The sequence below is a fragment of the Tenrec ecaudatus genome, chromosome 3 (assembly GCF_050624435.1).
Source record: "Tenrec ecaudatus isolate mTenEca1 chromosome 3, mTenEca1.hap1, whole genome shotgun sequence".
Classification (NCBI taxonomy): domain Eukaryota; kingdom Metazoa; phylum Chordata; class Mammalia; order Afrosoricida; family Tenrecidae; genus Tenrec; species Tenrec ecaudatus.
Genome location: NC_134532.1, coordinates 96,914,983 through 96,939,232, shown reverse-complemented (window position 1 = coordinate 96,939,232; position 24,250 = coordinate 96,914,983). Strand labels below are relative to the sequence as shown.

Genomic DNA, 24,250 nt, shown 5'->3' with positions numbered 1-24,250 from the left:
TGCGTGACCCAGAGATGGGCTTCCCTCAGTCTAGCCAGTCCCATCTGAAAGCATGCAGAGCTCATTCATGGGGACATGTAGGTAGCAACTAAACAGATGTCTTATGAAAATGAAGGGATTCGAATCACTGGTGAATTCCAATCATTGTTCTCTTAGTATAGCTGGCTTTGATTCTTGCATGCTAACTTGATTTAAGGTGTTAGTTTTGTGTTAGAAGATTTGCTGTGTTACCTGAGCGTGACATTGACCACTGTGCTTTTGATTTTTCAGGAAGCTGTAGATTATCGAAGACAAGGAGCATCTGGCAGCCAGCCCGGGGACCTTCGAGGAAGAAAAGCTGTGAAGCGCGTAGTAGACATTAGAGAACTGAATGAACAGGCAAAAGTGATCGATGATCTCAAGTATGTCTCAGCAGCTTGAATTCAATACAGTGCTCCTTCATTTTAGATCCACAGGATTTTAAATGTGAAAACTGAACTTGAATTTTACTCTCATTCATTTATAAATGAAGACGCCAAAGCCCAGAGAAGTTTTGTAATTTAGCTGCGATCATAAATTTATTAGTGATAACGTCAGTGCTCTTTGCACCTCCCTCTTTCTGAACGTCTTTTGACTGATTGTGTATCACATGTATCTCCACATGTATAGAGACACATACTGCCATTGTGTCGACTTCAACTTATAGTGACCCAGGACAGGGTTCCAAGACTATAAAGCTTTACAGAAGAAGACAGCCCCATCTTTCTTCTGGACAGAAGCTGCTGGATTTGAACCACTGACCTTGTAGCTAGCAGTCCAACTCTTATCCCACAAATCATAGAAATCTTTTGAAGGAATGGTCTAGTGGGCACCTGTGGCCTCCAGTGGCTACACAGATGGGGAAGGAGAATCTATCCTCACACCTGTGAAAGGATGAGTCCTCTGCGGCAGAAGTCAAATATGCCTTACTTTATACAGTGATCTTGCACATGCTTAGCTGTGCCGCTTCTTTATTGATGGACCTGGGATTCTTTGTTTCTGCTTTTAAAATGACTCACTTTATACCGGTAGAAGAGCAAAACTGACCAATCCCTGATTTAAAGTCCTTTACACCTTATTTGCATGGTCTCACCCAGTCGCTGAATGGTAGTTAGAAAGACTGGACAGAAGAACCCTATTAAGTAACTTTACTTCATCTTTATGAAGCAAACTTATTCATTTAGGACTGTCCACTGCTGAAGGCAGTGTTTCCATGTCTTGCTAACTTGTTCCTCCCAAATTCTGCATTCTTCACTTTATACCACATCCGAACAGCAGTTAAAAAATCCTGGAGGAACACAAACCATCATCATCCTTTTAAAATTTCCTTGCCATTGTGAAAGAAAAAGCAGTACAAAGGGGCAGGATCGAGGTTGCAGGGTAATTGGCGTAAGTTTTTTCACCGACAGTCTCATTGGGCAGCCCTGTTACACTCAAAGAATGAGCAGGTGCATTGTCATAATTAAAAAATCCTTGGCACAGTTTGCCTGACTTTTTCTCTCACCAATACAGGCTTCCATTTTCTTAAAACTTCTTCATAATAAGCTTCTGTGACCATTCTGTGTCCTTTAGGAAAATAGATCAAGATATTTACCCTTTGGAATCTGAAAAATTATGGCCATCACTACCTTGGCTAACTTCATGGCCCAGCAGATCCCTTGATTGAACCTTCTGTTGTTTTGAAGGCACCCGAAGGAGTCTCAGACAGTCTCAGAGAACTTGTCTGTAGCCATCCACTGTGTTTAAACCTGTTTTTTCTTTGGGATGAGTCCATTCACAGATGAACTGGAACCCTGCTAGTAAATCTCTCTCGTTGACCTCACCTACCATTCACTGCCCTTGAGTTGATTCCCACTCCTGGTAACTCTGTAAAGAGAGTAACATCGCCCCTGTGGGTTTCCAAGCTGTAACTGTCACTGGACTAGAAAGCGTCTTTCCCCTCGGAGCAGTTTGTGAGTTCCAACTGTTGACCTTGTAGCTAGCAGTGCTACGAGTCAGCACTATATACCCCTAGGCTCCGATCCTCCTATGTGTATGCGAGCCTTACCAGCATTAGTGTGTCTGTGAACGAACTAAAAAGAAAACCACTTTCACTTTCATTGAGTTACTACTATGAGTTTGGTATGTATTATTTCTGTTTAATCTTCACAACATCTGTGAGGATTATTGGCATCCCAGACTTTATCACTGAGAAAACTATGGCTTAGTAAAGAGAGGAAATAGGAGTTTCAACTTATATATGTCTGAATTCAGACGACATGCTTTTATTTTATTATTTCTTTTTGGTTACCAGTGTGAGTGATTTTGTAGTGCTGCGCCGGAGATAGTTCGTGTGAGTTGAGGGAAGGTGTAGGTGGTAGTGATTGTCTTTGCATGCACCTTAGCTGCTGGACTATGATGATTAAGCAAGTATTTCCTCTTTAAGACTACATATTCTTCTTGCCAAGCTTTGAAGTTTTTGTGTTTTCCCAAAAGGTAAAGGTTGTGCCTCATATTTTTCTAATCTTCGCACACCTACCACCAGTGTTTTCTGCTTTCAGGGGCTTAACACCAAACATGTGCCTTTTGCATAATGACAGCTCTGGCTAAGCGTGTCTGTAAATTAATTATGCCGTGATTCACATTTTCCTGTTGACCTACATTGCAGTGTGACTTTTGTTCTCAAGGGAAAAAGTGACTTCAAGCAAAATAAACTTCCTCTGCCAAAGGCTTTAGCTGAGGTTTAAATTTTATGAATACTTTTACATATGCACATTTTTCTTCATTCTGTCCGTGTTTTTCATGAGATTTTCAGATAGGTTCTCTGTGTAGAATGGGTAAGAACTATTTCCTCAAACATTAGAAAAAACTGTTCACAGTGTGCCAGGCTGTTAACTTTATGAAGGGCTTTGGCCTATCCACACATAATGCTCGCTATTATGCTAAATTTTAAAAATTCATACAAGTAAAAATCAATTTTCCTCTGTTACTTCTTCACGCTAATTTCCATGTTTTTTTTTGTAACCAGAAAATTGGGTGCAAGTGAAGGCACCATAAACCAGGAAATCCAGCGTTATCAACAGTTAGAATCTGTTGCTGTGAATGACATTCGAAGAGATGTCCGTAAAAAGTTACGGAGATCCAGCATGCGAGTGAGTAAACACTTAAGAATTGCAGTAGATGATTTTTATTTTTTGCTTTATAAAATTATCTCTGATGTCTGTGTTGTTCTGATTTGTACATATTATATCTTCTTTACTCTTGATGAAGCCTTTTGGTGCACATAGTGTCTTATTTTTAGGAGGCCGCAGTCACATATTTTATCTTTTGTGTGTGCTTCCTTAAGTTTGATAGTGTATCCGTGCCATGCAATAGGGACCAAAGTATGTCGCTGTTTTCTCATTGGGATTTACATTTAGGTCTTTGATACATCTTAAGTTTGTTTCTGTACAGGAGGTGAGTTATGAGTCCTGTTTCTCATTCTTATGCAGATGGGGATCCAATTCTACTAACAGTATTTGTTGAAAAGACTATTTCTCGTTTACTGTTTTTGGGGGGCCTTTTGTTGAAGATCAATGGTCTGGTTATGGAAGAATTTATTTCTCGGTTCTCTATTCTGTTCGTGTGATCTATGTATCTGTCATTGTACCAGTACCAATAGACAGCCTCATCTTTCTTCCATGGAGGAACTGATGGGTTTGAGCTTCCAACCTTACAGTTTGCAGTCCTACAGTGTCCCTTTATAAACATATCGTTTAACTCACTGCCATCATCTTGACTCGAGAACAGGGTAGAACTGCCCCCATTGGTTTCTGAGACTGTAATTCTTTATAGGAGTAGAAAGTCTCTTCCTTCTTCATCAGAGCTACTGGTGGTTTCAAACTGCTTACCTTGTGGTTGGTTAGCAGCCCAACTCAGAATGATGTACTGTGCCACTAGGGTGCACTGCAGTAGAAAATAATTGTAGAACATGTGCAAATGGCCTTAGGTTGCATTGTGTCAAGGTGGTCTTTCTTGTGAGTGGAAAAACCGCTTCTTTTCTATGAATGTGAATGGTTTTTAAGTTTGCTTTTGGGTGTTTTTTTTTTTTTTTTTTTAGTAAATCAGCTAAAACCTTCCTGTTTTCTCTGTAATGAGGTATTTGACTACTCCCTCAATATATAAAACAGATTACCGTATATACTCACATATAAGCTGAGTTTTTCTGCACGTTATTTATGTAGGTTTTGGGGTGAAAGTAGGTGCCTTGGCTGATATTCGGGGTGACGTATATGGTACGTCAGATCTGCTGAGGTCAGAGGAAGAGAGAGGATGCAAAAGCTCCTGATACTATTTATTGGCTTGACTTTTGATAATCCCCCAAATGCCAAAGAACTTCAATGTTTTTTCTTTTATCTATCTAACAAGTATCTTATGTAATTAAATATTGTTTTTGTGCTGTTTATAATTGTTAATCTTTGGTAACTGACATAGAAAATAAAAGTAGGTAGAGAAGACTAGAGACATTATTGAAATTATATCTGAAATTATACTTGTCTCATTTGACACTGACCCTGAAATTCCTTTTAACACACCTCTCTTGCCTTCTAAATCTCCATTGTGTGAGAGTCTGTTCCACCTGTAACCAAACCCCATTCCCCCCCGCCAAAAAAAAATATTGGAGAAGAGGAATTTGGAGACAGGGAGAGTATTCAAGTTGCCTTGTTCTTAACTGTACTATAATAAAGAGTTTTATGGTAGGGTGCCTCTGGGTAGTCCTTATGCGATGGCTGGTGGTTTCTCCATTTCTCCTCTCCCCACCCACCCCCACTCTTTCACCTTTACCTCTCAGTTCTTCTCTCTGATCTCGCCCTGTCAGAGTGTCCTCCATCCCTAATTTTTGTTCTCTTCTTTTCTCTGTTCGGCAAAGCCAGGTGGCATTTTCATTGCACAACCTTCCTTAGTTGAACTTGACATGAAGGGTAGCTGATTCCTGTTCTACTCTGACCCACATATATTGTTAAGTGACGTTTAAAGTTTTACTTTAAAGTAGTTTGTTGTTGACATGGGAAAACACACTGACTTGTTTAAGACTAAATGTTTTCTTTCATAGGAAGTAGAATCAGGCTATGATAACCAATTGCTGAAAGTCATCCTCTGTGTCTTCCATTTCATTAGGCCGCTTCCCTAAAAGATAAGTGGGGCTTGGGTTATAAACCAAGTTACAGTCGATCAAAAACCATTTCTGCTTCCGGAAGACCACCTCTTAAGCGAATGGAAAGGACAAGGTAATAAGCAACAAAATTGCTGACTTCTTTATCATTAGCCACTGCTATTTTTATTGTGTTCTAATTGTGAAAATTATAATGTTAAACTGGAAAAATGATGATAAGAATCAGATATCAGTAGTGCTCGGTACTACAAAACAATTTATTTTCATCTCCAATTCATGTATCACATTTGTAAACATGGAGTAATGTGTGGATTTTAGTAATGAAGTCTAGTGCTTTTTAGAGAAGTTTTATTCATTATCTTACAGACTATTACAAACAAAGAGAGATGTATTAGTAGCTGCTGCTTGAAACTTATCAATGAGAAAAGGTGTGAACACACACACATTTAGAATTTGTCTGGTGGAGAAAACAATGAGATCGATGGTTCTGTGGGACATGGGAGATGGGGAGGGGTGGGTAAGGAGCTGGCGCTGACCAATCCAGGTACAAGGGAGCAACAAGTTATCCAAAATTAGTGGCAAGGATGGTGTGAGAGCCTGGTAGGGATTCAGCAAGGGCGATATAACCGAGAGAAATTACTGAAACCCAAATGAAGGCTGAGCATGCTAGTGGGACAAGAGGAAAGTAAAAGGAAATAGAGGAAAGAACTAGGTGACAAAGGGTGTTTATAGAGATCTAAAGACTGGAATGTACATATGAAAATATATTTATATGAGTGTAGGGAAATAGATCTACATGCATATATTTATAGCTTTAGTAGTAAGGCAGCAGATGGACATTGGGCCTCCACTCAAGCACTTACTCAATGCAAGAACACTTTGTTCTATTAAATTGGCATACCAGGATGCACACCTTCCTGACATGATTGCTGAAGACAATGTGTGCATGAGCAAATGTGGTGAAGAAAGCTTACGGTGCCCGGCTATCAAAAGACATAGCGTCTGGGATCTTAAAGGCTTGAAGATAAACAAGCAGTCATCTAGCTGGGAAGCATCAAAGCCCACATGGAAGAAGCCCACCAGCCTTTCTGACTATGAGATGTAGAAGTGACCAGTTATCAGACATCAAAGAACTAAAAATCATATCAGTGGGTGCCCACCTTCCTTATACGATCACTGAAGACAAATGTGTGCATAAGCAAATGTAGTGAAGAAAGCTGATGGTGCCCGGCTATCAAAAGATACAGCATCTGGGGTCTTAAAGACTTCAAGATAAACAAATGGCCATCTAGCTCAGAAGCAATAAAGCCCACATGGAAGAAGCACACCAGCCTGTGTGACCATGAGCTAGCAAAGGGATCGGGTATCAAGCATCAAACAACAAAAAATTATATCATTGTAAATGTGGGTGAGTGCAGAGTGGAGACTCAAAGCCCATCAGTAGGCAACTGGACACCCCCTTACTGAAGAGTTGTGGGGAGGACTTGAGCCAGTCAGAGTGCAGGGTAGCAACGATGAAACATAAGTTTCCTCTAGTTCTTAAATTTTCCTCCTCCCACCACCACTATCATGATTCCAATTCTACCTTACAAATCTGGATAGACCAGAGGATGTACATTGGTACAGATAGTAACTGGAAACACAGGGAATCTAGGACCAGCTGTGAGAGTGGCGATGCCTGGAGGGTGGAGGGAATGTGGAGTGGAAAGGGGAACCTGATTACAAGGATCTACATATAACCACCTCCCTGGGGGGTGTACCACAGAAAGTGGGTGAAGGAAGATTATAATAATTTATAAATTATCAAGGGTTCATGAGTTAGGGGGAGGGAGAGGGAAAAATGAGGAGCTGATATGGAGGACTCAAGTAGAAAGCAAATGTTTTGAGAATGATGATGGCAACAAATGTACAAATGTGCTTGACACAATGGATGGATGGATGGATGGATGGATGGCCTGTGATAAGAATTGTATGATCCCCAGTAAAATGATTAAAAAAAAGAATTTGTCAAAAATGGAAGTTTTATATACCATTGCAGTTAAATACTTTTTATATGGTTTAATTTTAGATAATCTTCAGACTCTTTAGACTTGTTTAGACTCAGTAAAAATATAGTCACTTTATATGAGAAGCTAAAGTTTAAGAGATGCAATACCAAAAGTTAAATTTTTTTATGTAGTAAATATTTAGAAATATAATGTTAATTTCATTAATCAGACTTTTATGAAGCACAGGAATATTTTTCTAAAAGCTATAGCATTAATGTAACTTTGTATTTTACTTACAGTTCTCGAGTAGGGGAAACAGAAGAGCTCCCAGAAATTCGTGTAGATGCTGCATCTCCTGGGCCTAGAGTAACTTTCAATATTCAGGATACAGTAAGAGAAGTATTATTTGTTACAGATACCAACTGCTAAGTACTTCTTAGTAATTACAAATGATAGTAATTAGATCATTTCAAAATTCTAATTTCTGTCTAAAATGAAAATGTAAATATAAATGCTCGCCTGCTATCATTTGAGAACCATACTGCATGTGAGATAAAAATTCCTTAACTGCTAGTTGTTTGGTAGGAATATTTTTGTTGAATATGTTTTCCTTTCTTAAATATGAGAATTAATAGACCGTTTTTATAAAGGTAAACATGAACTGAAAGTGATATGTTATTTGTATGTTTTGTTCAGTAGATATCTAGATAACAAAGAAGGTTCAATTTAAAGCTGTATTCTAATTTCATAGAATGTTAAAATGGTGGTTAGCTTTTTGTTGTTTTTCTTTATTCATGAGTTTGTTTTACCCCTCCCCCCAATTTTCTTTTCATTTGGATTAAGTTGAAAAACACAGTATGGGGAAGTACACCACAATCCAGCTGTCCTGGGGAAGGGTATTTTCAGGTACTTTTTAAAAACAACATAAATTTTGCTTTAAAACTAATTAACTGTCCTGAAAATCTGCTTTCAAATTGTCTTTCTCTTGTTTCAAACTAAATTCAGATTACAAAATATTGTATGTGATATTTTTTAATGAAAAAGTTTGTAATTATTTGGAATCTTTTTCATAATATATAGTTTATAATCCTTTACATGCATATATTATACTTTTCTATAATTTAATATTAATATTTAAAATTAATAACAGGGACTGCATTAGGTCACCAGATCAAAAACTAGAACTTACTATAGTTACTTGCCAAATCCCTGTGAAAATTTTTTAAACATTCAATCATAAAATGAGTCTTTTTTTTATAAAACAGTCCTACTGAAGTAGTTGAAACCAATGTCTAATTCAGAACATCTTTTGAGTCAATAAAGTTACTTCTTTTGAGTCACTGGTATAAAGAAGCATGAATAAAAAACAGATCATTTAAGATTATTCTGATGTTCAAAACAGTGTGGGAAATATGCCACACTACTCACAAGTTGAATTAACATTGTTTATAAGCTAAATATTTCTCCTAAATATAAGTTATAATGGAAAAATGAACTTATCTATCTTAGTTAAGCAGTTTTCTGTCACATTATATTTTTTAAAAAAACGTGTTTATTCCACACATTTAAAAAAATTAATTTAATTCTTTTTAACAGTTTTGCTCACAAACAACATATCACTCATTCCCTAGCTCTATCACATTCGTGAAAGTTGTGCCACCATCACCACTGTCAACCCAGGGCCTGTCTTCCTCCTCGTCCTCATCACTGTTAGCTCCCCACACTTGCCCACTTCCCCTGCCACCAGGACCCTTTGAAACTGCTCGTCCAGTGTTTCTGTAGGTTTACCTCTCCTGGGTTTGCAATGCAGAAAAACACACCAAATCAAAACAAAGCTCAAATAAAAAAAACCCGTGAAAACCATCAATTAAAAATATTAAAAGTTAGAACAGTTATGCATCCGATCAAGTGGAAGATCAGAGGACAAGATGACACATTTGACATAAGTACAACTGCAGTAATCCCTCCTACAATGCACTCTGCCTGATCATAAGACCTGCCCCATCCCTTATCCATGGCCCGAGGGGATTCACCTAAGGCTTAGTCTGCACTGTGAATGGGTTTTGGCCTTTCACCAGAGCCTTCTGCAAATGAGGTATTCAGAATTTAGGCTGTGATACAATTCCCTCTTCTGGATTTGCTTATAATCATTTACAGTTCTTGGGTCACACGGGCTGCTGTACTTCTTCCAGGTGGGCCTAGTTGACCCCTCACTGAGATGGCGCCACATAGTTCTTATTTCCCTTTCTCTGCTCTCTCAAGCGAGGGTCATAATCCATATCTGTAGTTATGGTCAATTCAGATTGAACTTTGCTTTGGAACCCAAATTATATAATAACCTAACAGACATAATCTTTCTTTAAAAAAAACCTTGGAAATAAAACCATTTATAGTGCATTACTAATTCAGTTCTTAATGTTTGAATTGACTCCTGTTCTATTTCTAAACAACAGTACTGTGCTTTTCAAAAGATTACATATAAAAGCAAAAGTAAAAAACATCATTTATATAAACCTTTACCACAAGTTTTAAAAATTAAAGATGATCTGAAAATTAAAATTTATATAAAATAAAGAACAAACACATTCTGCAAATATTTGAATTTGGATTGTAGGATAACACTGTGCATCTAATAGTTTAAAATAATTGCATTACATTGCACCTTACACTTTATAAAATATAACCTTTTAGGTTTCATTGAGAGATACATACTTAATACTCAATTATTTTTGCATCTCTTCACTCCATTAGGGGTTGTTAGATATATCTACAGAAAACATCCCTGAGTATTAGGAGATAACAATACAGTCTACAGACACTGCATGTTCTTTGGTCACTAATTATGCTTATCATTCTGGTTTATAATTAATCACATAATTTTCTTTATTCTCACAGCATGTTTAACTTTTGCTTCAAGAAAGTCAATGTGTACTAATTAATAGGATTATAGGTGTTATTCTAAAATGAATGTCACCCTGATTTTTGTGTGTCCGTGGTGTGACTTTCTGTGGTTTGACATTCTGCTTCCTTCCTTGGTGTGCCAGCTTATGCACTCATAAATCTGACCTTTCTTTCAGTTCATAGTGAGGAAATTCAACTCTGAGAACACTTACAAATATTTAACGCTATATTTTTCCTTTAAAAAATGGTTTTCATAAAGGGCTAGAACCATGAACCTAAGTTCTTTCTTCCCCCCCCCCCCCCCCCGACAATCAGTTTCCAGAAGAGACGGAACTGGACCTTCTGTCAGTAACCGTGGATGGTCCCTGCCACTACTCATCTGCCAGTGAAGGGTCATGCTCCGTGTTCAGCTCTCCCAGAACCCCGGGAGGCTTTCCGCCAAGCATCCCTGTGCAGCCTGAGGAAGGGCGACGGGATGACAGTTTGTCTTCTTCCAGCGAAGACTCTGAGAAGGACGAAAAGGAAGAGGACCAGGAGAGAGAAAGGTTTTATATTTACCGAAAACCCTCGTGAGTAGGCTTTCTGTTTTAAGATCATAGATTGGTTTTCAGAATGCAGAACTAAGCCAAAGTGTTATATATTCTCAGGAGACAGGCTTAATGTGTAATTCCTGGCTGAGGTTAAGAGAAGTGTATTCATGGTTATATGAATAAATATTTTGCTCAGTGTTAGCTTACTATAGCATCTTTTCCTTTCGTTTCTTGGTCTACTCTTAATAAAATCTGGGCAGTATTATTTACAATTTTACAGTTTGAGGAAAGGAGCTATCCTTCAAAATATAAAATGCAGTGCATGTCTTGGTATATTTGAACTCTTCATAGCAGTGACTGGGCCAGTCGCAGCACCTAACACATTGTATGCTACTCAGTAGATAGCAGTTGAATAAAATGTGGCTACTAATCTTAATTTTGAAAACCTCAGATATATAATCATGATGATATCATCTTAATTTTGAAAATCTCAGATAGTATGAGCTGGTTGAGTGGCTTGTGTGAATTTATTAAAACAATATCAATTACTTTAGATCTTTGCCCACTATAACATACTGAAAAATAATTTATTATATAGGCTTACTATTTTATTGCAATGTGGTAACCAGTTCTTTCTCTGTATTCTTCCTCTAGACATGCATCTCGTAAAAAAGCAACAGGGTTTGCTGCTGTTCATCAGCTATTTACAGAACGTTGGCCAACAGCCCCAGTCAACCGAAGTCTAAGTGGTACAACTACAGAACGAAATATTGACTTTGAACTTGATATACGGGTTGAGATTGATAGCGGAAAATGTGTACTTCACCCAACTACCCTTCTACAGGAGCATGATGATATAAGCTTGAGAAGGTAAGAATAGGTGGACAAAAGAGTAAATGTAACTTCTTCTGTTGGAGATATTACTCAGATATCATAAAGTTACAAGCTTTTTTTCATATCCCACATACAGATGTAATCATACGTGAAATGGTTGATTGATTGATGTCTGATTGTAGACTGAATTAAAATAATTTTATCTTTAAAATTCTCCTTTGACATCATTTGGCATAATATTTTTAGTTGGCACTCATATGACTTAAGGTTTTATTTGTAATTAAGTAAATATATAGATTTAAATCGATTTATACAATTTTATTTATTTAGATTTTAAAAACAGTACAATACATATATCACAATAATTGAATTTTGATAAGTTCATAAAGGAATAAGATTAGGTAATACTTTCAACTGAGAGTCTATAATGTTCAATCTGTCTCCATTTGATGGTAAAATAGCCAGGCTTACTAAAAGGTAAATTTTTCTTTAATTCATTTTCCTTTTCTTTCCTAATCTAAAAAAGAACAGTGAAGATACAAAAATAATTGAGTAAGTGGGAGTCGGGTGAGGTGGAGATCTAAATAGAACAAGAATGGCAATGTTGACAGTGATCGATGAAGGCCCACCCTAACATCCTGCTTATTTTGTAAATGTTTGGAATTTTTCATAATTAAGTGTTGTCTGTGGGCTTGTCTAATAATGCTGTTATAAGAGAGCAGATGAAAGGACTTTTTAACTGAGTTAACTCTCTTGCAACTGTAATAATGACGATAAAAAGAATGTGAATTTACTGTAATACACTTCATATTTTACATTAGACAACATAATCAATTGTTTAAGCAAGCTTCAACTTAATATGTTGACATTTTGTGAAGCAGTTATGAAATTAGCGAAGAATAAAGGTTTAACTGCTCTACACAAGGGATCTTCACAAAGTTTGCGGGAAAATGGCATTAAAAGATAATATAATTTTTTACACCAACTTTTTGAAACTCTCATAGATAGTATAAGATCATAAGCATTAGTGCAAGACATTAGCCAAATGAGCTTAGAGTAGTGGTCAACTTTATTTTTTCAACTTTATCAGTGAAGGACAGACTGAAAGAAATCAGTTTTTCTTTTTTTGATGCCAAAACATTTTTCTGTTCACAGAAGTTACGATCGAAGTTCTAGGAGCTTAGATCACGATTCTCCCTCTAAAAAGAAGAAGTTTCAGACGAACTATGCTTCTACCACCCATCTAATGACTGGCAAAAAAGTGCCATCCTCCCTTCAGACGAAGCCTGCGGACTTGGAAACAACAGTGTTCTACATTCCTGGAGTTGATGTTAAGGTAAAACCATACTTGTCGAGTAAGAGTTTTGATTATTAGTATCGCTTACTTTGTCCTGTTTGTTCTTCCTTTGCCTAGTACATTAAATATGAGACTTTGTCACGTTTTTCTAATAGAGCCATATTTTTAACATAAGAACATTCAAATTGCAGGTTGTCACTTCCCTTATACCTCTTTTTCCGTGAATGTTTGGCAGAAAGAAGCTACAAAATGAAGGCTAATTGAAGGGACTTACTACATAGTTGTAGGTGTTCCTCTTCCACCCCTTCTCCTTCAAACCAGATATTGAGACTCCCTAAGCACTAGAGTGCCTGTGGCCTGGCCTGCTAACTGCATGGTCAGTGGTTCAAACAAACCAGATGAGGTGATGGCAATGGATTTTGTTTTTTAGAGGCACCCTAAAAGAATCATATGGTGGTTTTTCCTTAGGGTTTCCGAGACTGTAAATATTTGTAGGAGCAGATAGCCTCATCTTTCTTCTGAGGAACAACTGGTAGGTTTGAACCACCAAACTTGTGCTTAATCCACACCACCACCAGGATCCTTCCTTACACATTGGTGTTTATCATCAACATACCAAATCTTTTCTAGTGTAATTTCATTGAGCAGCTCTATTTGTTTATTTTTAGATCATAGAATTACAGGATCCTAGAATTTTAATTAAGCTGGAAAACCTTTAAAAATACCTAGATGGGTTTTTTAATTTTGAAAAATGCAAGGAAGCTAGCAAACATGCCCAAGTTACAAAACTAACTGGAAAGATCTACAACCGGGCCTTCTAATTCTTGGACTAGTGTTATGTCTACCACTCTAGATTATTTTTCCCCTTATGTGCATAATTGTAAATTTTAAATTTATTTTGTAGTAAATTTATTTATTTCATAAATTGTAAATTTCAACTGTAAATCAAAAATTTATTTGTTTTAATACAGTTGCATTACAATTCCAAGACTCTAAAGACTGACTCACCTAATGCATCCAGAGGATCTTCCTTGCCAAGAACATTCTCTAAAGAATCCAAGCTGTATGGTATGAAAGATAGTGCAACATCTCCTCCTTCTCCTCCTTTACTTTGCACTGTCCACAGCAAGACTAACACCTTACTACCTCCCCAACCCCCACCTATTCCCTCAGGTATTCAGGAGAATATACTCTATTTTTGTCATTACTTTCTTCGTAATTTTTAGTCACTACCTACTTGCTCTATTTATACTTTCTAATATTTTTAATATTGTAGGAAAGAACCTAGATTTGTTCATAACAATTATATAACAGTTATATATGAAGTGTGGACCAACTACTTTAACAAATGTATATTACTTTAGATCATCAGTTATTAAACTCAATATTCACTAACTTAATTAAATGTTTATGGCTATATATATTTAGAAAAGGATGATTTTGTACTTCAAGAGGTTGTGATAGTTCAAACTTCAAGAGGTTGTGATAGAGATACTAAACTTCAACTTTCCAGAGAATACATTTGGATTAACAACATCTCTTAATTATCTATTAATGCATAACATATTACTCCAACACATGGTGATTTCTAACCACGACACAGACCAGAATTCAGGAGCAGTTTGGCTACTTGAATCTGACTGAAGGTCTCTTAGGAGGTTGCGCTCACGATGTTGGCTAGGTCTGTAGTCGATGAGCACTTGAATGGAATGGGAAAATGGCTTCTAGTATGGTCTAGTCACATGACTAGCTGGCTGATGCCTCAGTTCCTCCCCACATGGGCCTTTCTACAGACTGCATGAGTGGTCTCATGACATGACGATTTCCCTTCAGAAGAGACCAAGACAGAAGTCGCAGTATCTTTTATAGCTTAGCCTCCAAAGTTGCATGTCGCTGCTTCCATCTCATTGGTGACACTGGTCAGCCCGATTCACTGTGGGACAGAGGCGCACCTGAACGTGAATACCAGGGGACAAATGGATCAATGGAGGCCTTACATAGATAGTACATTTTCCAAAAAGAAAACATCAGGGTTGGCAAGAACTATTTGAAAAAGCTTCATTTGAGAGGTGGAACTTGATATTCAGATGTTAAAGTCAATGATTATCATAAAATCATGGCTAACAGGAGGGGCCTTGTAAAAGCTCATGGAAATATTCTTTTATCTTTTTATTCCATTTTTCCACATACATTTTGAATTCCCATTGTAATTTTTATTTCATGTTTCAATTGACACGGCACACCCAAGTCCATTTACTACAGGATAAAAATTAACCCCATATTGTGAATGAGGAGAGATAAGACACAGAAGTGTATGTCTTGTCTACATTTATACAACTTGTAAGTGTCGGAGTTATAAACCTATGTCAAAGCTAGCTAATCTTCTCATTTTCCTGAAGTGGAAATGCGTAGGAGAGATGCCAGCTGAGGTAGGAGCCGTGTATAAACAAATGGTAAGAAAATAGGAAAGCCTGAAAATAATGACTTTTTCCTCGTTTGACACAAAGCATCGTTGGACACGTTTACTGTCTTCTAAAATGGACAATTAATACTACAAAGTGACTTAGCAAATTATGAAGTTGAACACTGGGCCAAAGTTTCTGAGCTAGAGCAAGTGGGATTAAATATATGCTAGACATCATTTGTCACCTTTGTTCTCTAACAGCGCATCATTTCTGTCAGCGTGCTGCTTTCACTGCTCTCCTGTATGGTTATAGGCATTGAGTGTTTCACTGAATCAAGTATCTCATGGTTCAAATTTCTCACAAGATTATCTTCTTATGTGTCATGGCCCCCATTTACTAATTCCACGAAATGTCCCTTGCATTTACACATGTTCTAGCCAAAGGAAAAGGAAGTGGCGGAGTGAAAACAGCCAAGTTATACGCCTGGGTAGCACTTCAGTCGTTGCCAGAAGAAATGGTTATTAGTCCCTGCCTTTTAGACTTTCTGGAAAAAGCCCTGGAAACAATTCCAATTACACCAATTGAAAGGAATTATACAGGTAAGCATCTTTTTATACTTGTTTCTCATCACATACATCTTAGGTTCCTTTACTTAGAAAAATTTCTTAATGCTTTCATATGATACACTCAATGATCAACATAAAACAATTATAGAACTGAAAATACCTTGGACTAGTCCTCATTCATGAATGAGGAACGTAAGCCCTGTGTTTATGTGATTTACCCAAGGCCACAGCTGGGAAATAACAAAAGTAACATTTCTTCATCTCTCAAACTAAAACTGACCGCCATGGATTCCATCGCAGTTCAGAATTACCTTATCGGTCAGAGTAGAACTGCCCCTTTGCATTTCTGAGACTTGAAATATGTACTGGAGCAGACGGCCTCATCTTCTCCCCTGGAGCAACTGCTGGGTTAGTACCATTGTGCTACATCTGTTCCAGGAAATCTGGAGCTTAGGTTGAAACAACAGCATAGGAACTCAGGCATCGCATGACATAGACAGAAGGCCGTACATCATGAGTAATGTTTGGAACCCAAATGATGTTTGGATGAAGAAAGTACATATATAAAAAAGGCTTCTTAGAACTAAAACTCAGTTTGAAAAGATGTTTTAGTCTTATTTTCTTAATTACCCAAGATCCTACTGGTGAGTACTTCCTAGGACTGGAATCTCCATCGGATAAGACTGCTAGGGCAAGCACAGCTGCTGTGGTACACTATGGACATTTGACGTTAGAGGGAGAAGCACGAAGCATGAACAGGAAAAGATGTATTGGTGGTGGTCGGTGCTGTTGAGTCAGTTTAGATTCCTCGTGACCCTATGGACAACAGATGAAAGACTGCCCCTCCTGTAGCGTCCTCAGAATCGTTATGTTTAAAGCCACCGTGGCAAAATCAGTCCATTTTGTTGCCACCTTTTCACTAACGCCTTACTTCACCAATTACAATATCCTTCTCCAGGTCTTGGTCCTTCTTGATAACATGTGTGATGTGACTGAGATGAAGTCTCACCATTCCAAGGAGCATTCTGACTATGCTTCTTTCAACACAGATTAGTTTTATTTTGTTTTCCCGTCTGGCAGTCAGTGGTATATGCAAGGAGCCTTGATATCATAGTGGGCTGTGTGTTGGGCTGATACCCACAGTAGATTGAAACTAGCAGCTGTTTCTTAGGAGAAATATGAAGCTTTCTACTCCCATAAAGATTTAATCTAGGAAACTCAGGTGGCAATTCTACTCTGTTCTGTAGGGCCACTAGGTGTCAGAACTGACCCCACGCCATTGATCTTGAGTTATGGTACACTCAACATTCTTTGCCAATACTATATAATAGTGTATCAGTTCTTCTGTGGCCTTTCTTAGTCATTGGCCAGCATTCACATGCATATGAAGCCACTGAAAATAACATGGCTTGAGTCAGGTGCTCTTTGGTTATCAAGGTGACAGCTTTATTTCTTAACATTTTAGAAAAATATTTTGCAGTAAATTTGCCAACTACAGTAAATTGCGCTTGGACTGATTTCTGGACTGCCGTTTTCATGAATGCTCATTGTGGACCCATATAAAATGAAATCTTTCACACCTTTAATATTATCTTAATTTTTTTTCTAGAATATAGAAACAAATGTATATGGGTATTCTAAACCTCTGACCTAAGTAACAACAAAAAAAGATACTGACTGTGTAATGAAAGAAAAAGTCATTGTCATAAATTGTACATTTTACTGTAATAATTTTAATAATGATATAGACAAGTTCTCTTTTTATTAATAAGAAAACTCTGAATATTTTAATAGCTGTCAGCTCGCAAGATGAAGACATGGGACATTTTGACCTACCAGATCCAATGGAAGAATCAACAACATCATTAGTATCATCTTCAACATCTGCTTACTCTTCCTTCCCTGTAGATGTTGTGGTTTATGTACGAGTTCAGGTGATATACTTCATTCAATCTTTTCTACTATTCTTAAGTAGATTGGAGCATTTTCAATAATATTGCTCTTTAAAGTTTTCTTAACCTGAGGTTCATGTCCCTTAAGACATTTATGAAGGAAATATAAATTCTTTATATCTACCTTTCTGTTGAGAAGGTTTATAGATTTTTGGTTATCAAAATTTAGGTTTCATACTTTAGCGATAGAAAGAAAAGCAAATAGTTTTGCTTTTTATCAGTATGTAATTTTCATTTCTTGACTTTGTTATCCATTCTAGGCTGATATAAAAATGACACAGATTGAATGACCAGATATAAAATTTGTACAGTTGAGATATAGCATCACAGTACTACGTTTCTTTGAATTACTACTGAGAGTTGTGTAATATTTAATCTTTCATTCTTAAATTCAGTTCTATTAATTGACCTATGAGAATATGTAATCTAGTCTATTTTATGCAACTTATTGTTAAGAAATCATTACTTATACTCAAACTTCTGGGTTTACCTTACCCCTAATTAAAACTTTGTAATTTCGAGGATAAAAGAGACATTACTGATCATTTATTCTAAATATCGTGTATACATCAGTTTAGCCAAATTACTTCAGTCTAGACTTTGAGAGTTTTATACTATTTTGTGTGTGGAAACATAATTGATGATAGATTAATGGTTATGAAAATGTTTTCATTATTATAACAATTAAGATAAAGGGACTTGATTATGCACATGTGTTAGTATAAACAATATTAAACTATAAAATCTCACTCAGAAATGGTGTCCCAAAAATTTCATTTTATTAATACATCGTTTCATGTTATAGTCTGTTCCTATGAAGTAAAGAATCTAGGACATTAAACACAGAGCACTGTTTAGTGTCAAGTAAACTTGATAAGAACTCTGGTCTGTGTGGACTGAAATGGAAATTAAATGTAACTTTTAGAATCCAGTATTACATTTTTAGCCATCCAGTTCCTAGAAACTTTATGTTTTGGTGGCTTTCTTCTCTTTTCAGCCCTCCCAGATCAAGTTCAGCTGCTTGCCGGTATCAAGAGTGGAATGCATGCTGAAGCTGCCGTCCCTCGACTTAGTGTTCTCTTCAAACCGAGGAGAGCTGGAGACTTTAGGGACTGCATGTGCTGCCGATGCTGTGTCCCCCGCAAGTAATGCTTCTCTAAGTGGAACAAAGGCCTCTATAAACAAAACTGGAATTCCAGGTATGGAAATATCGAATCTTCTGATAGAAAGCCAAATATCATATAAAAACAAAGGCTATTTTAATAATAATGAATTTGCTTTTTATGAAACGGATATGGAAGACTAGTTGACTGTTGAACAACACAGGGGTAAAGAGCACCATCACAGTTGAGAATCCACCTGTAACTTTTCACTCCACAAAATGTAACTAGTAAACGCTCCCTCATAACCAGAAGCCTTACCCACAGTAGCATAAGTCGTTGATTAGCACATTTTATATGTTGTATCTATTATATACTGTACCCACATAAAAGCCGAATTTTCAAGATGAGAGAGAAAGGTTTCGCAAAAGTGCAAGGTTTAGATGCAATGAGAGCGTTGCAAATCCCCTTGCTTTTTACAGCAGTCCTAATGCTGGATTCAGTTATCCGACATGGCATGCAACGAGAGCTAGACTTCCCACTCGGACAGATGTCAGTCAGTTCAATTTTACTTGTAATGCCATGACTCTTCTCTGCTGCTTGGGAACACTTCTAGCATTAATGGCACTTTGTACGGGTTCCACAGTGTTAACTTTAAGGTTTACAGTGTAGCACTAAACACAATGGAAAACATTCAAGGACCTCACGGGATCACTTTTTATTCAATGTGCTGTTCACTGAAGGGGCAAACTCAGGCAGGAACAAGTGGAGTCACACATTAAGTGGAAAACCATGTTATTCAAAGGTCAGCTGTACTTTAGAATTAGAGTATTTGTATTTAAAATGAGTATATTTTTAAAATCTACACTACAGGGGATCTCCAGTGGCCGACAAATGGGCTTTGGGATCTACATGTGGCCTCCTCCCTGGGAGATGGACAACAGAAAAGGGGGTGAAGGGAGACGTCGGACAGGGCAAGATATGACAAAATAATAATGTATAAATTATCAAGGGCTCATGAGGGAGGGGGGAGCGAGGAGGGAGGGAAAAAGGAGGACTTGATGCAAAGGGTTCAAGTGGAGAGCAAATGCTTTGAAAATGATGAGGGCAAAGAATGTACAGATGTACTTTACACAATTGATGTATGGATGGAAGGTGATAAGAGTTGTATGAGCCCCTAATAAAACGATTTTAAAAAAATGAGCTGATGCCAGGGGCTTAGGTGGAGAGCAAATGTTTTGAGAATGATGAGGTCAATGAATGTACAAATGTGCTTTACACAATTGATGTATGTATGGATTGTGATGAGTTGTATGAGCCCCTAACAAAATGATTTTAAAAATATGTACACTAGATCAAAGTTTCTAGTATATCTTATATTCACTTGAATATTCTTTAGATTGTGTTTCTAAATGAAGGGCATTTGGATAGAATTCTGTTGTCTGCTTGCCTGTATAGTCTCCTACACTGTGAAGTAAAAGTCATACAGTAATACCCAGGTTCAAGTACTATTGAATGCTGTATTTTACACTGTTATTCTATGCTGGCGTCTGTGAACCAGAATGACTCCGTGGCAGTGAGTTTGGAGAGTGTGTTATCTGGGAAGAATTTCCTATAAACCTGAATTAAATTGTACCCAATATTTTTAAAGTGGTAAATTTTGTTAGCTGTCCCAAATGTTTTGTATGGCATTTGGTTTTTAAAACACGACTGATAACCCTGGATGAAAGAGTCACTCTTCAGTGTATTAAAACTCTGGGCCATTTTTCCCTAAAGACCAGATAGAGATCAAAACTATAATGAGAAATATTTAGTAAATATCTTTAAGAAACCGGGTAGATTGTTAAAAGAATTGGTATATTGGATATAAAAAGCAAAAGTAGTAGAATTAATATAAAAATAATGCCCTTTAAAAAAATCATAATTTAATGTTATCAGCTTCTACTCTCCAGCTTGCTTGTAACAATACTATCTTTTTTCCAAGCAAAATAGAAATATGTGGCTTTTGTGCTGTAACTTTTAAATTTTTAAATATTATACATATTGTCCCAAATTATTAAATATTCTTTTCTAAAATAATTTTCTGTAGCTACATAGTATTCTGTCTTTTGGATCATATATTTGAGAATTCCATGAGGTTTGTTTTAGCATTTTATTTTGTAAATAATATAATGAACATCTTCGTATCTTGAATATAAAATGTCTTTAAGATAAACTCTTAATGAAATCTCAAAGCTAGAGTGTTTAAAGCATTAGATACATTTTACTCTTTCTCAGGATTTTATATCCTGAGTATTATGTGGACATAAAAGACATGGTCCTTTTTTAACATGCAATTAAACTGAATTGGAGAAACCGTTTTAAGTGGAAATGAGACACAGATGAATATGAGTTATAGCCAAGCAGAGAGTTAGGAATATGAACATACAGGTAAAACCCAAACCAAACTCACTGCCATCAAGTTGATTCCTACTCATGTTGTTGGGGACCATTGAGTCAGGGTCAACTCATAGCGACCCTACGTACAACAGAATGAAGCACTGCCCCCAGTTCTGCTATAAGACAGAGCAGACCAGTTCCATGAGTTGCAAGACTACATTTTGACAGGAGCTGAAAGTCTGTAGAGTGACTGGTGGGATCAAACTGCTGACCTTGTGGTTAGCTGCTCAAAATGCATAGCCCATTATGCCACCAGAGCTCCAGGCTCATACTTGCTCATGCCATAACCATGCTAACACACAGTGACCCTGTATGATGGGGTAGAACTGCCCCCAAAATTTCTGTGACTGTAACTGTGGGAGTAGAAAGCCCTGTGTTTCTTCCACAGAGCAGCTGGTGGTTCTGAACTGCTGATCTTTCAGATCACAGCCCAACACATAATCACTACGCCACCATGGCCCTATAGAGCTCCAGGCAGAGGCTATAAAATTCATGAAACAGGAGTTTCACAACTGAAAAGCAACAAGAATCAAAGAAACAAAAATAAAAAGGAGCATGGTGAGCACCAACAGGTAGATGAGAAAGGTTGAGAGAGGGGAAGAGCCATGTTAATGAGCCATATTCACTGAAGGTGAAGCAGAGGACTTGACTTGGTCAGACGCACACTTGTGAAACACCCGGCCAACTTCTGTATGGCGATTGGTTGGGAATAAAAAAATAGTGAGAGGGAGGGAGGGAAAGCGTTTGCTATTGCCACCTACCAGACTTAGGCTAGACTCGCAGCAATGAAGACTGTGGGAAGTGGACAGACTGATATATATGTCACATATAGAAATCATGTGGCGATAGAGTGTGTGGTAGGGAGTCAGGAGTTGAAGGGCTTTTGTTGAACTATTTGCAACAAAGTGTCACTTATTAAACATGAGGGAAACTGGAAGAAAATCAGATTTCAGGGGTCTAAGGGAACATAAGAATTCACTTGGGGTAGATTCCAGACAGGCAGTTGTGATGTTTGTATCCAAGATATCTGGGCTTGAGATAGATATGGTGGTTATCATCAGCAAAATAAAATATTTATAAAACACATTTGAAACTAGCCTGGCAATCCCCCAATATGTTGCCGATAAGTGAACATAACTCGCTTTGAGCGATGTTTTCCTTTCGGCATTTACATCCTTCATAATAGCTCTATTGTTAAACATATTAAAACATGGATTCCAACTATAGACTGTATTTTTGCACAGTATATTCTGCTTCCTCTTTTACTTAGCTCCAACTCTTTAGCCTCTTCCACTGCCTCCTTTAACTGGAGCAAGGGAGGAAAGAAATAGATCATAGCGCTGACCAAACATGCATATCAGTAATTATTTTACAGATGAACAGAGTATTGTTTAACCCTAGCTTGCATAGAAAAAAATCATTGAAACAGGCAATTGAAGTCCTCCTTTTTATTTCAAGGATTTAATCTTGATCTTTTGAAGTTTTGAGTATTTTCATTTGTTTTTGTTTTGGTTTGTGAGAATTTAATAATAACAGGGATTATTTTATTTCCTTGTAGCTTATAAATCTTTTGGATTTCTTGTGTCTGCTGTAGGTTCATCAGGATTAGGCAGCCCTCTGGGCAGAAGTCGACACAGCAGTAGTCAGTCAGATCTGACCAGCCCCAGCAGCAGTTCCTCTGGCTTGAGCTTCACTGCGTGCATGTCTGACTTCTCCCTATATGTGTTCCATCCGTACGGAGCAGGGAAGCAAAAATCTGCTGTTTCTGCACTCACACCTGGATCGGGAGGATTGGGTATACCAAGCATGCTTATGGCTTTTTCAACTTTATCACATACTTTTACGAGTTCATTTTTAAAATAACCCATGATGCTTTAATAACAGATCAACTCACAATCTGAACATTTTTATATTTTCTTTTTTGATAATGTCTACATATCTCTACCAAATAATTAAGAATCCAAAATAAGTGATTCAAGTATACTAGTTACATAAAAATAAAACACTGTAGAACATTATATAGGTCATATAAATAACACAGATATCTCACTTCTTATCAAAGGTTACATGTTACTAAATATTTAAATGTCTTTCCCCAAATCCCTATAGAGTATAATAAGTTATACTCTATAAATGGTAACATTTTAAAGTATTAAGGTTATGTTACTTTAAAATGAGACAGTTATTTATATAGTGTATATAAATTCCATTAGCATTTTAAAATTCAGTTGGACTATTAAAAGTCCATGCAGTTATTACTGTTTGCCTTTATCTTTGTTACTAGGTGGGGTGGCCATGTCATTTCATCTCCTGGAGAGTCTTCCTCTTTTACATTGTTCTTCCTCTTTACTAAGTGTGATGTACTACTCCAGGGACTACTCTCTCCTGATAACACGTCCAAATTACATGAGACACAGTTTCACCATCCTCATTTCTAAGGAGCGTTCTGGCTGTACTTCTCCCAGGACAGATTTGTGTGTTCTTTTGGCAGTCCGTGGGATTTTTCACATTCTGTGCCAGCACCATAGTTCACGTGCATCAGTGCTTCTGCCGTCGTCCTTTTTCAGTGTCCAACTTTCACATGCACATGAGGTGATTGAAAATGCCTTAGCTTGGGTCAGCCACACCTGTCCTCAAAATGACATCCTTGCTCTTCAGTGCTGTAAGAGAGGTCTGTGCAGCAGAGTGACCCGATACTGCTGTTTCCATGAGCACTGACTGGGTCCAAACAAGATGAGCTCTTTGAAAAATGCAATCTTTTCTCTGCTTATCATGATGTTTCCTACTGATCCAGTTGCGTGGAGTTTGGTTTTCTTTACATTGAGTTGCAGTCTATACCAACGGCTGCAATCATGGATCTTCATCAGTAAGTGAATCAAGTCCTCTCACTTTCAGCAAGGAAGGCTGTGTCATTTGCATATTGAATGTTATTACAAAGCCTTCCTCCAACATTGATACTGAGTTCTTTTGCATATAGACCAGTCTCTTGGATTATTTGGTCATCATACAGGTTAAATAAATACGTGGGGGGACACAGTCCCTGTCACACACCTTTCCTAATGAGAGAATTGACTTAATAGCAGTGAGAT

At 37.3% G+C, this 24,250-nt stretch overlaps 1 protein-coding gene across 4 annotated transcripts in view; it reads left to right on the top strand.

Annotated features, from left to right (window-relative positions):
- Positions 1 to 24,250, top strand: part of BLTP1 (bridge-like lipid transfer protein family member 1) — a 222,041-nt gene that overhangs the window by 172,050 nt on the left and 25,741 nt on the right. For all 4 annotated transcript variants that reach the window (XM_075543854.1, XM_075543855.1, XM_075543852.1 and 1 more), the window contains 13 exons: positions 271 to 401; positions 3,026 to 3,149; positions 5,155 to 5,264; positions 7,437 to 7,527; positions 7,981 to 8,043; positions 10,354 to 10,607; positions 11,223 to 11,438; positions 12,558 to 12,738; positions 13,671 to 13,767; positions 15,542 to 15,703; positions 17,465 to 17,604; positions 18,620 to 18,821; positions 22,756 to 22,956. In XM_075543854.1, coding sequence (XP_075399969.1) covers positions 271 to 401; positions 3,026 to 3,149; positions 5,155 to 5,264; positions 7,437 to 7,527; positions 7,981 to 8,043; positions 10,354 to 10,607; positions 11,223 to 11,438; positions 12,558 to 12,738; positions 13,671 to 13,767; positions 15,542 to 15,703; positions 17,465 to 17,604; positions 18,620 to 18,821; positions 22,756 to 22,956 — 1,972 coding nt within the window. The remainder of the gene's footprint in view (positions 1 to 270; positions 402 to 3,025; positions 3,150 to 5,154; positions 5,265 to 7,436; positions 7,528 to 7,980; positions 8,044 to 10,353; positions 10,608 to 11,222; positions 11,439 to 12,557; positions 12,739 to 13,670; positions 13,768 to 15,541; positions 15,704 to 17,464; positions 17,605 to 18,619; positions 18,822 to 22,755; positions 22,957 to 24,250) is intronic.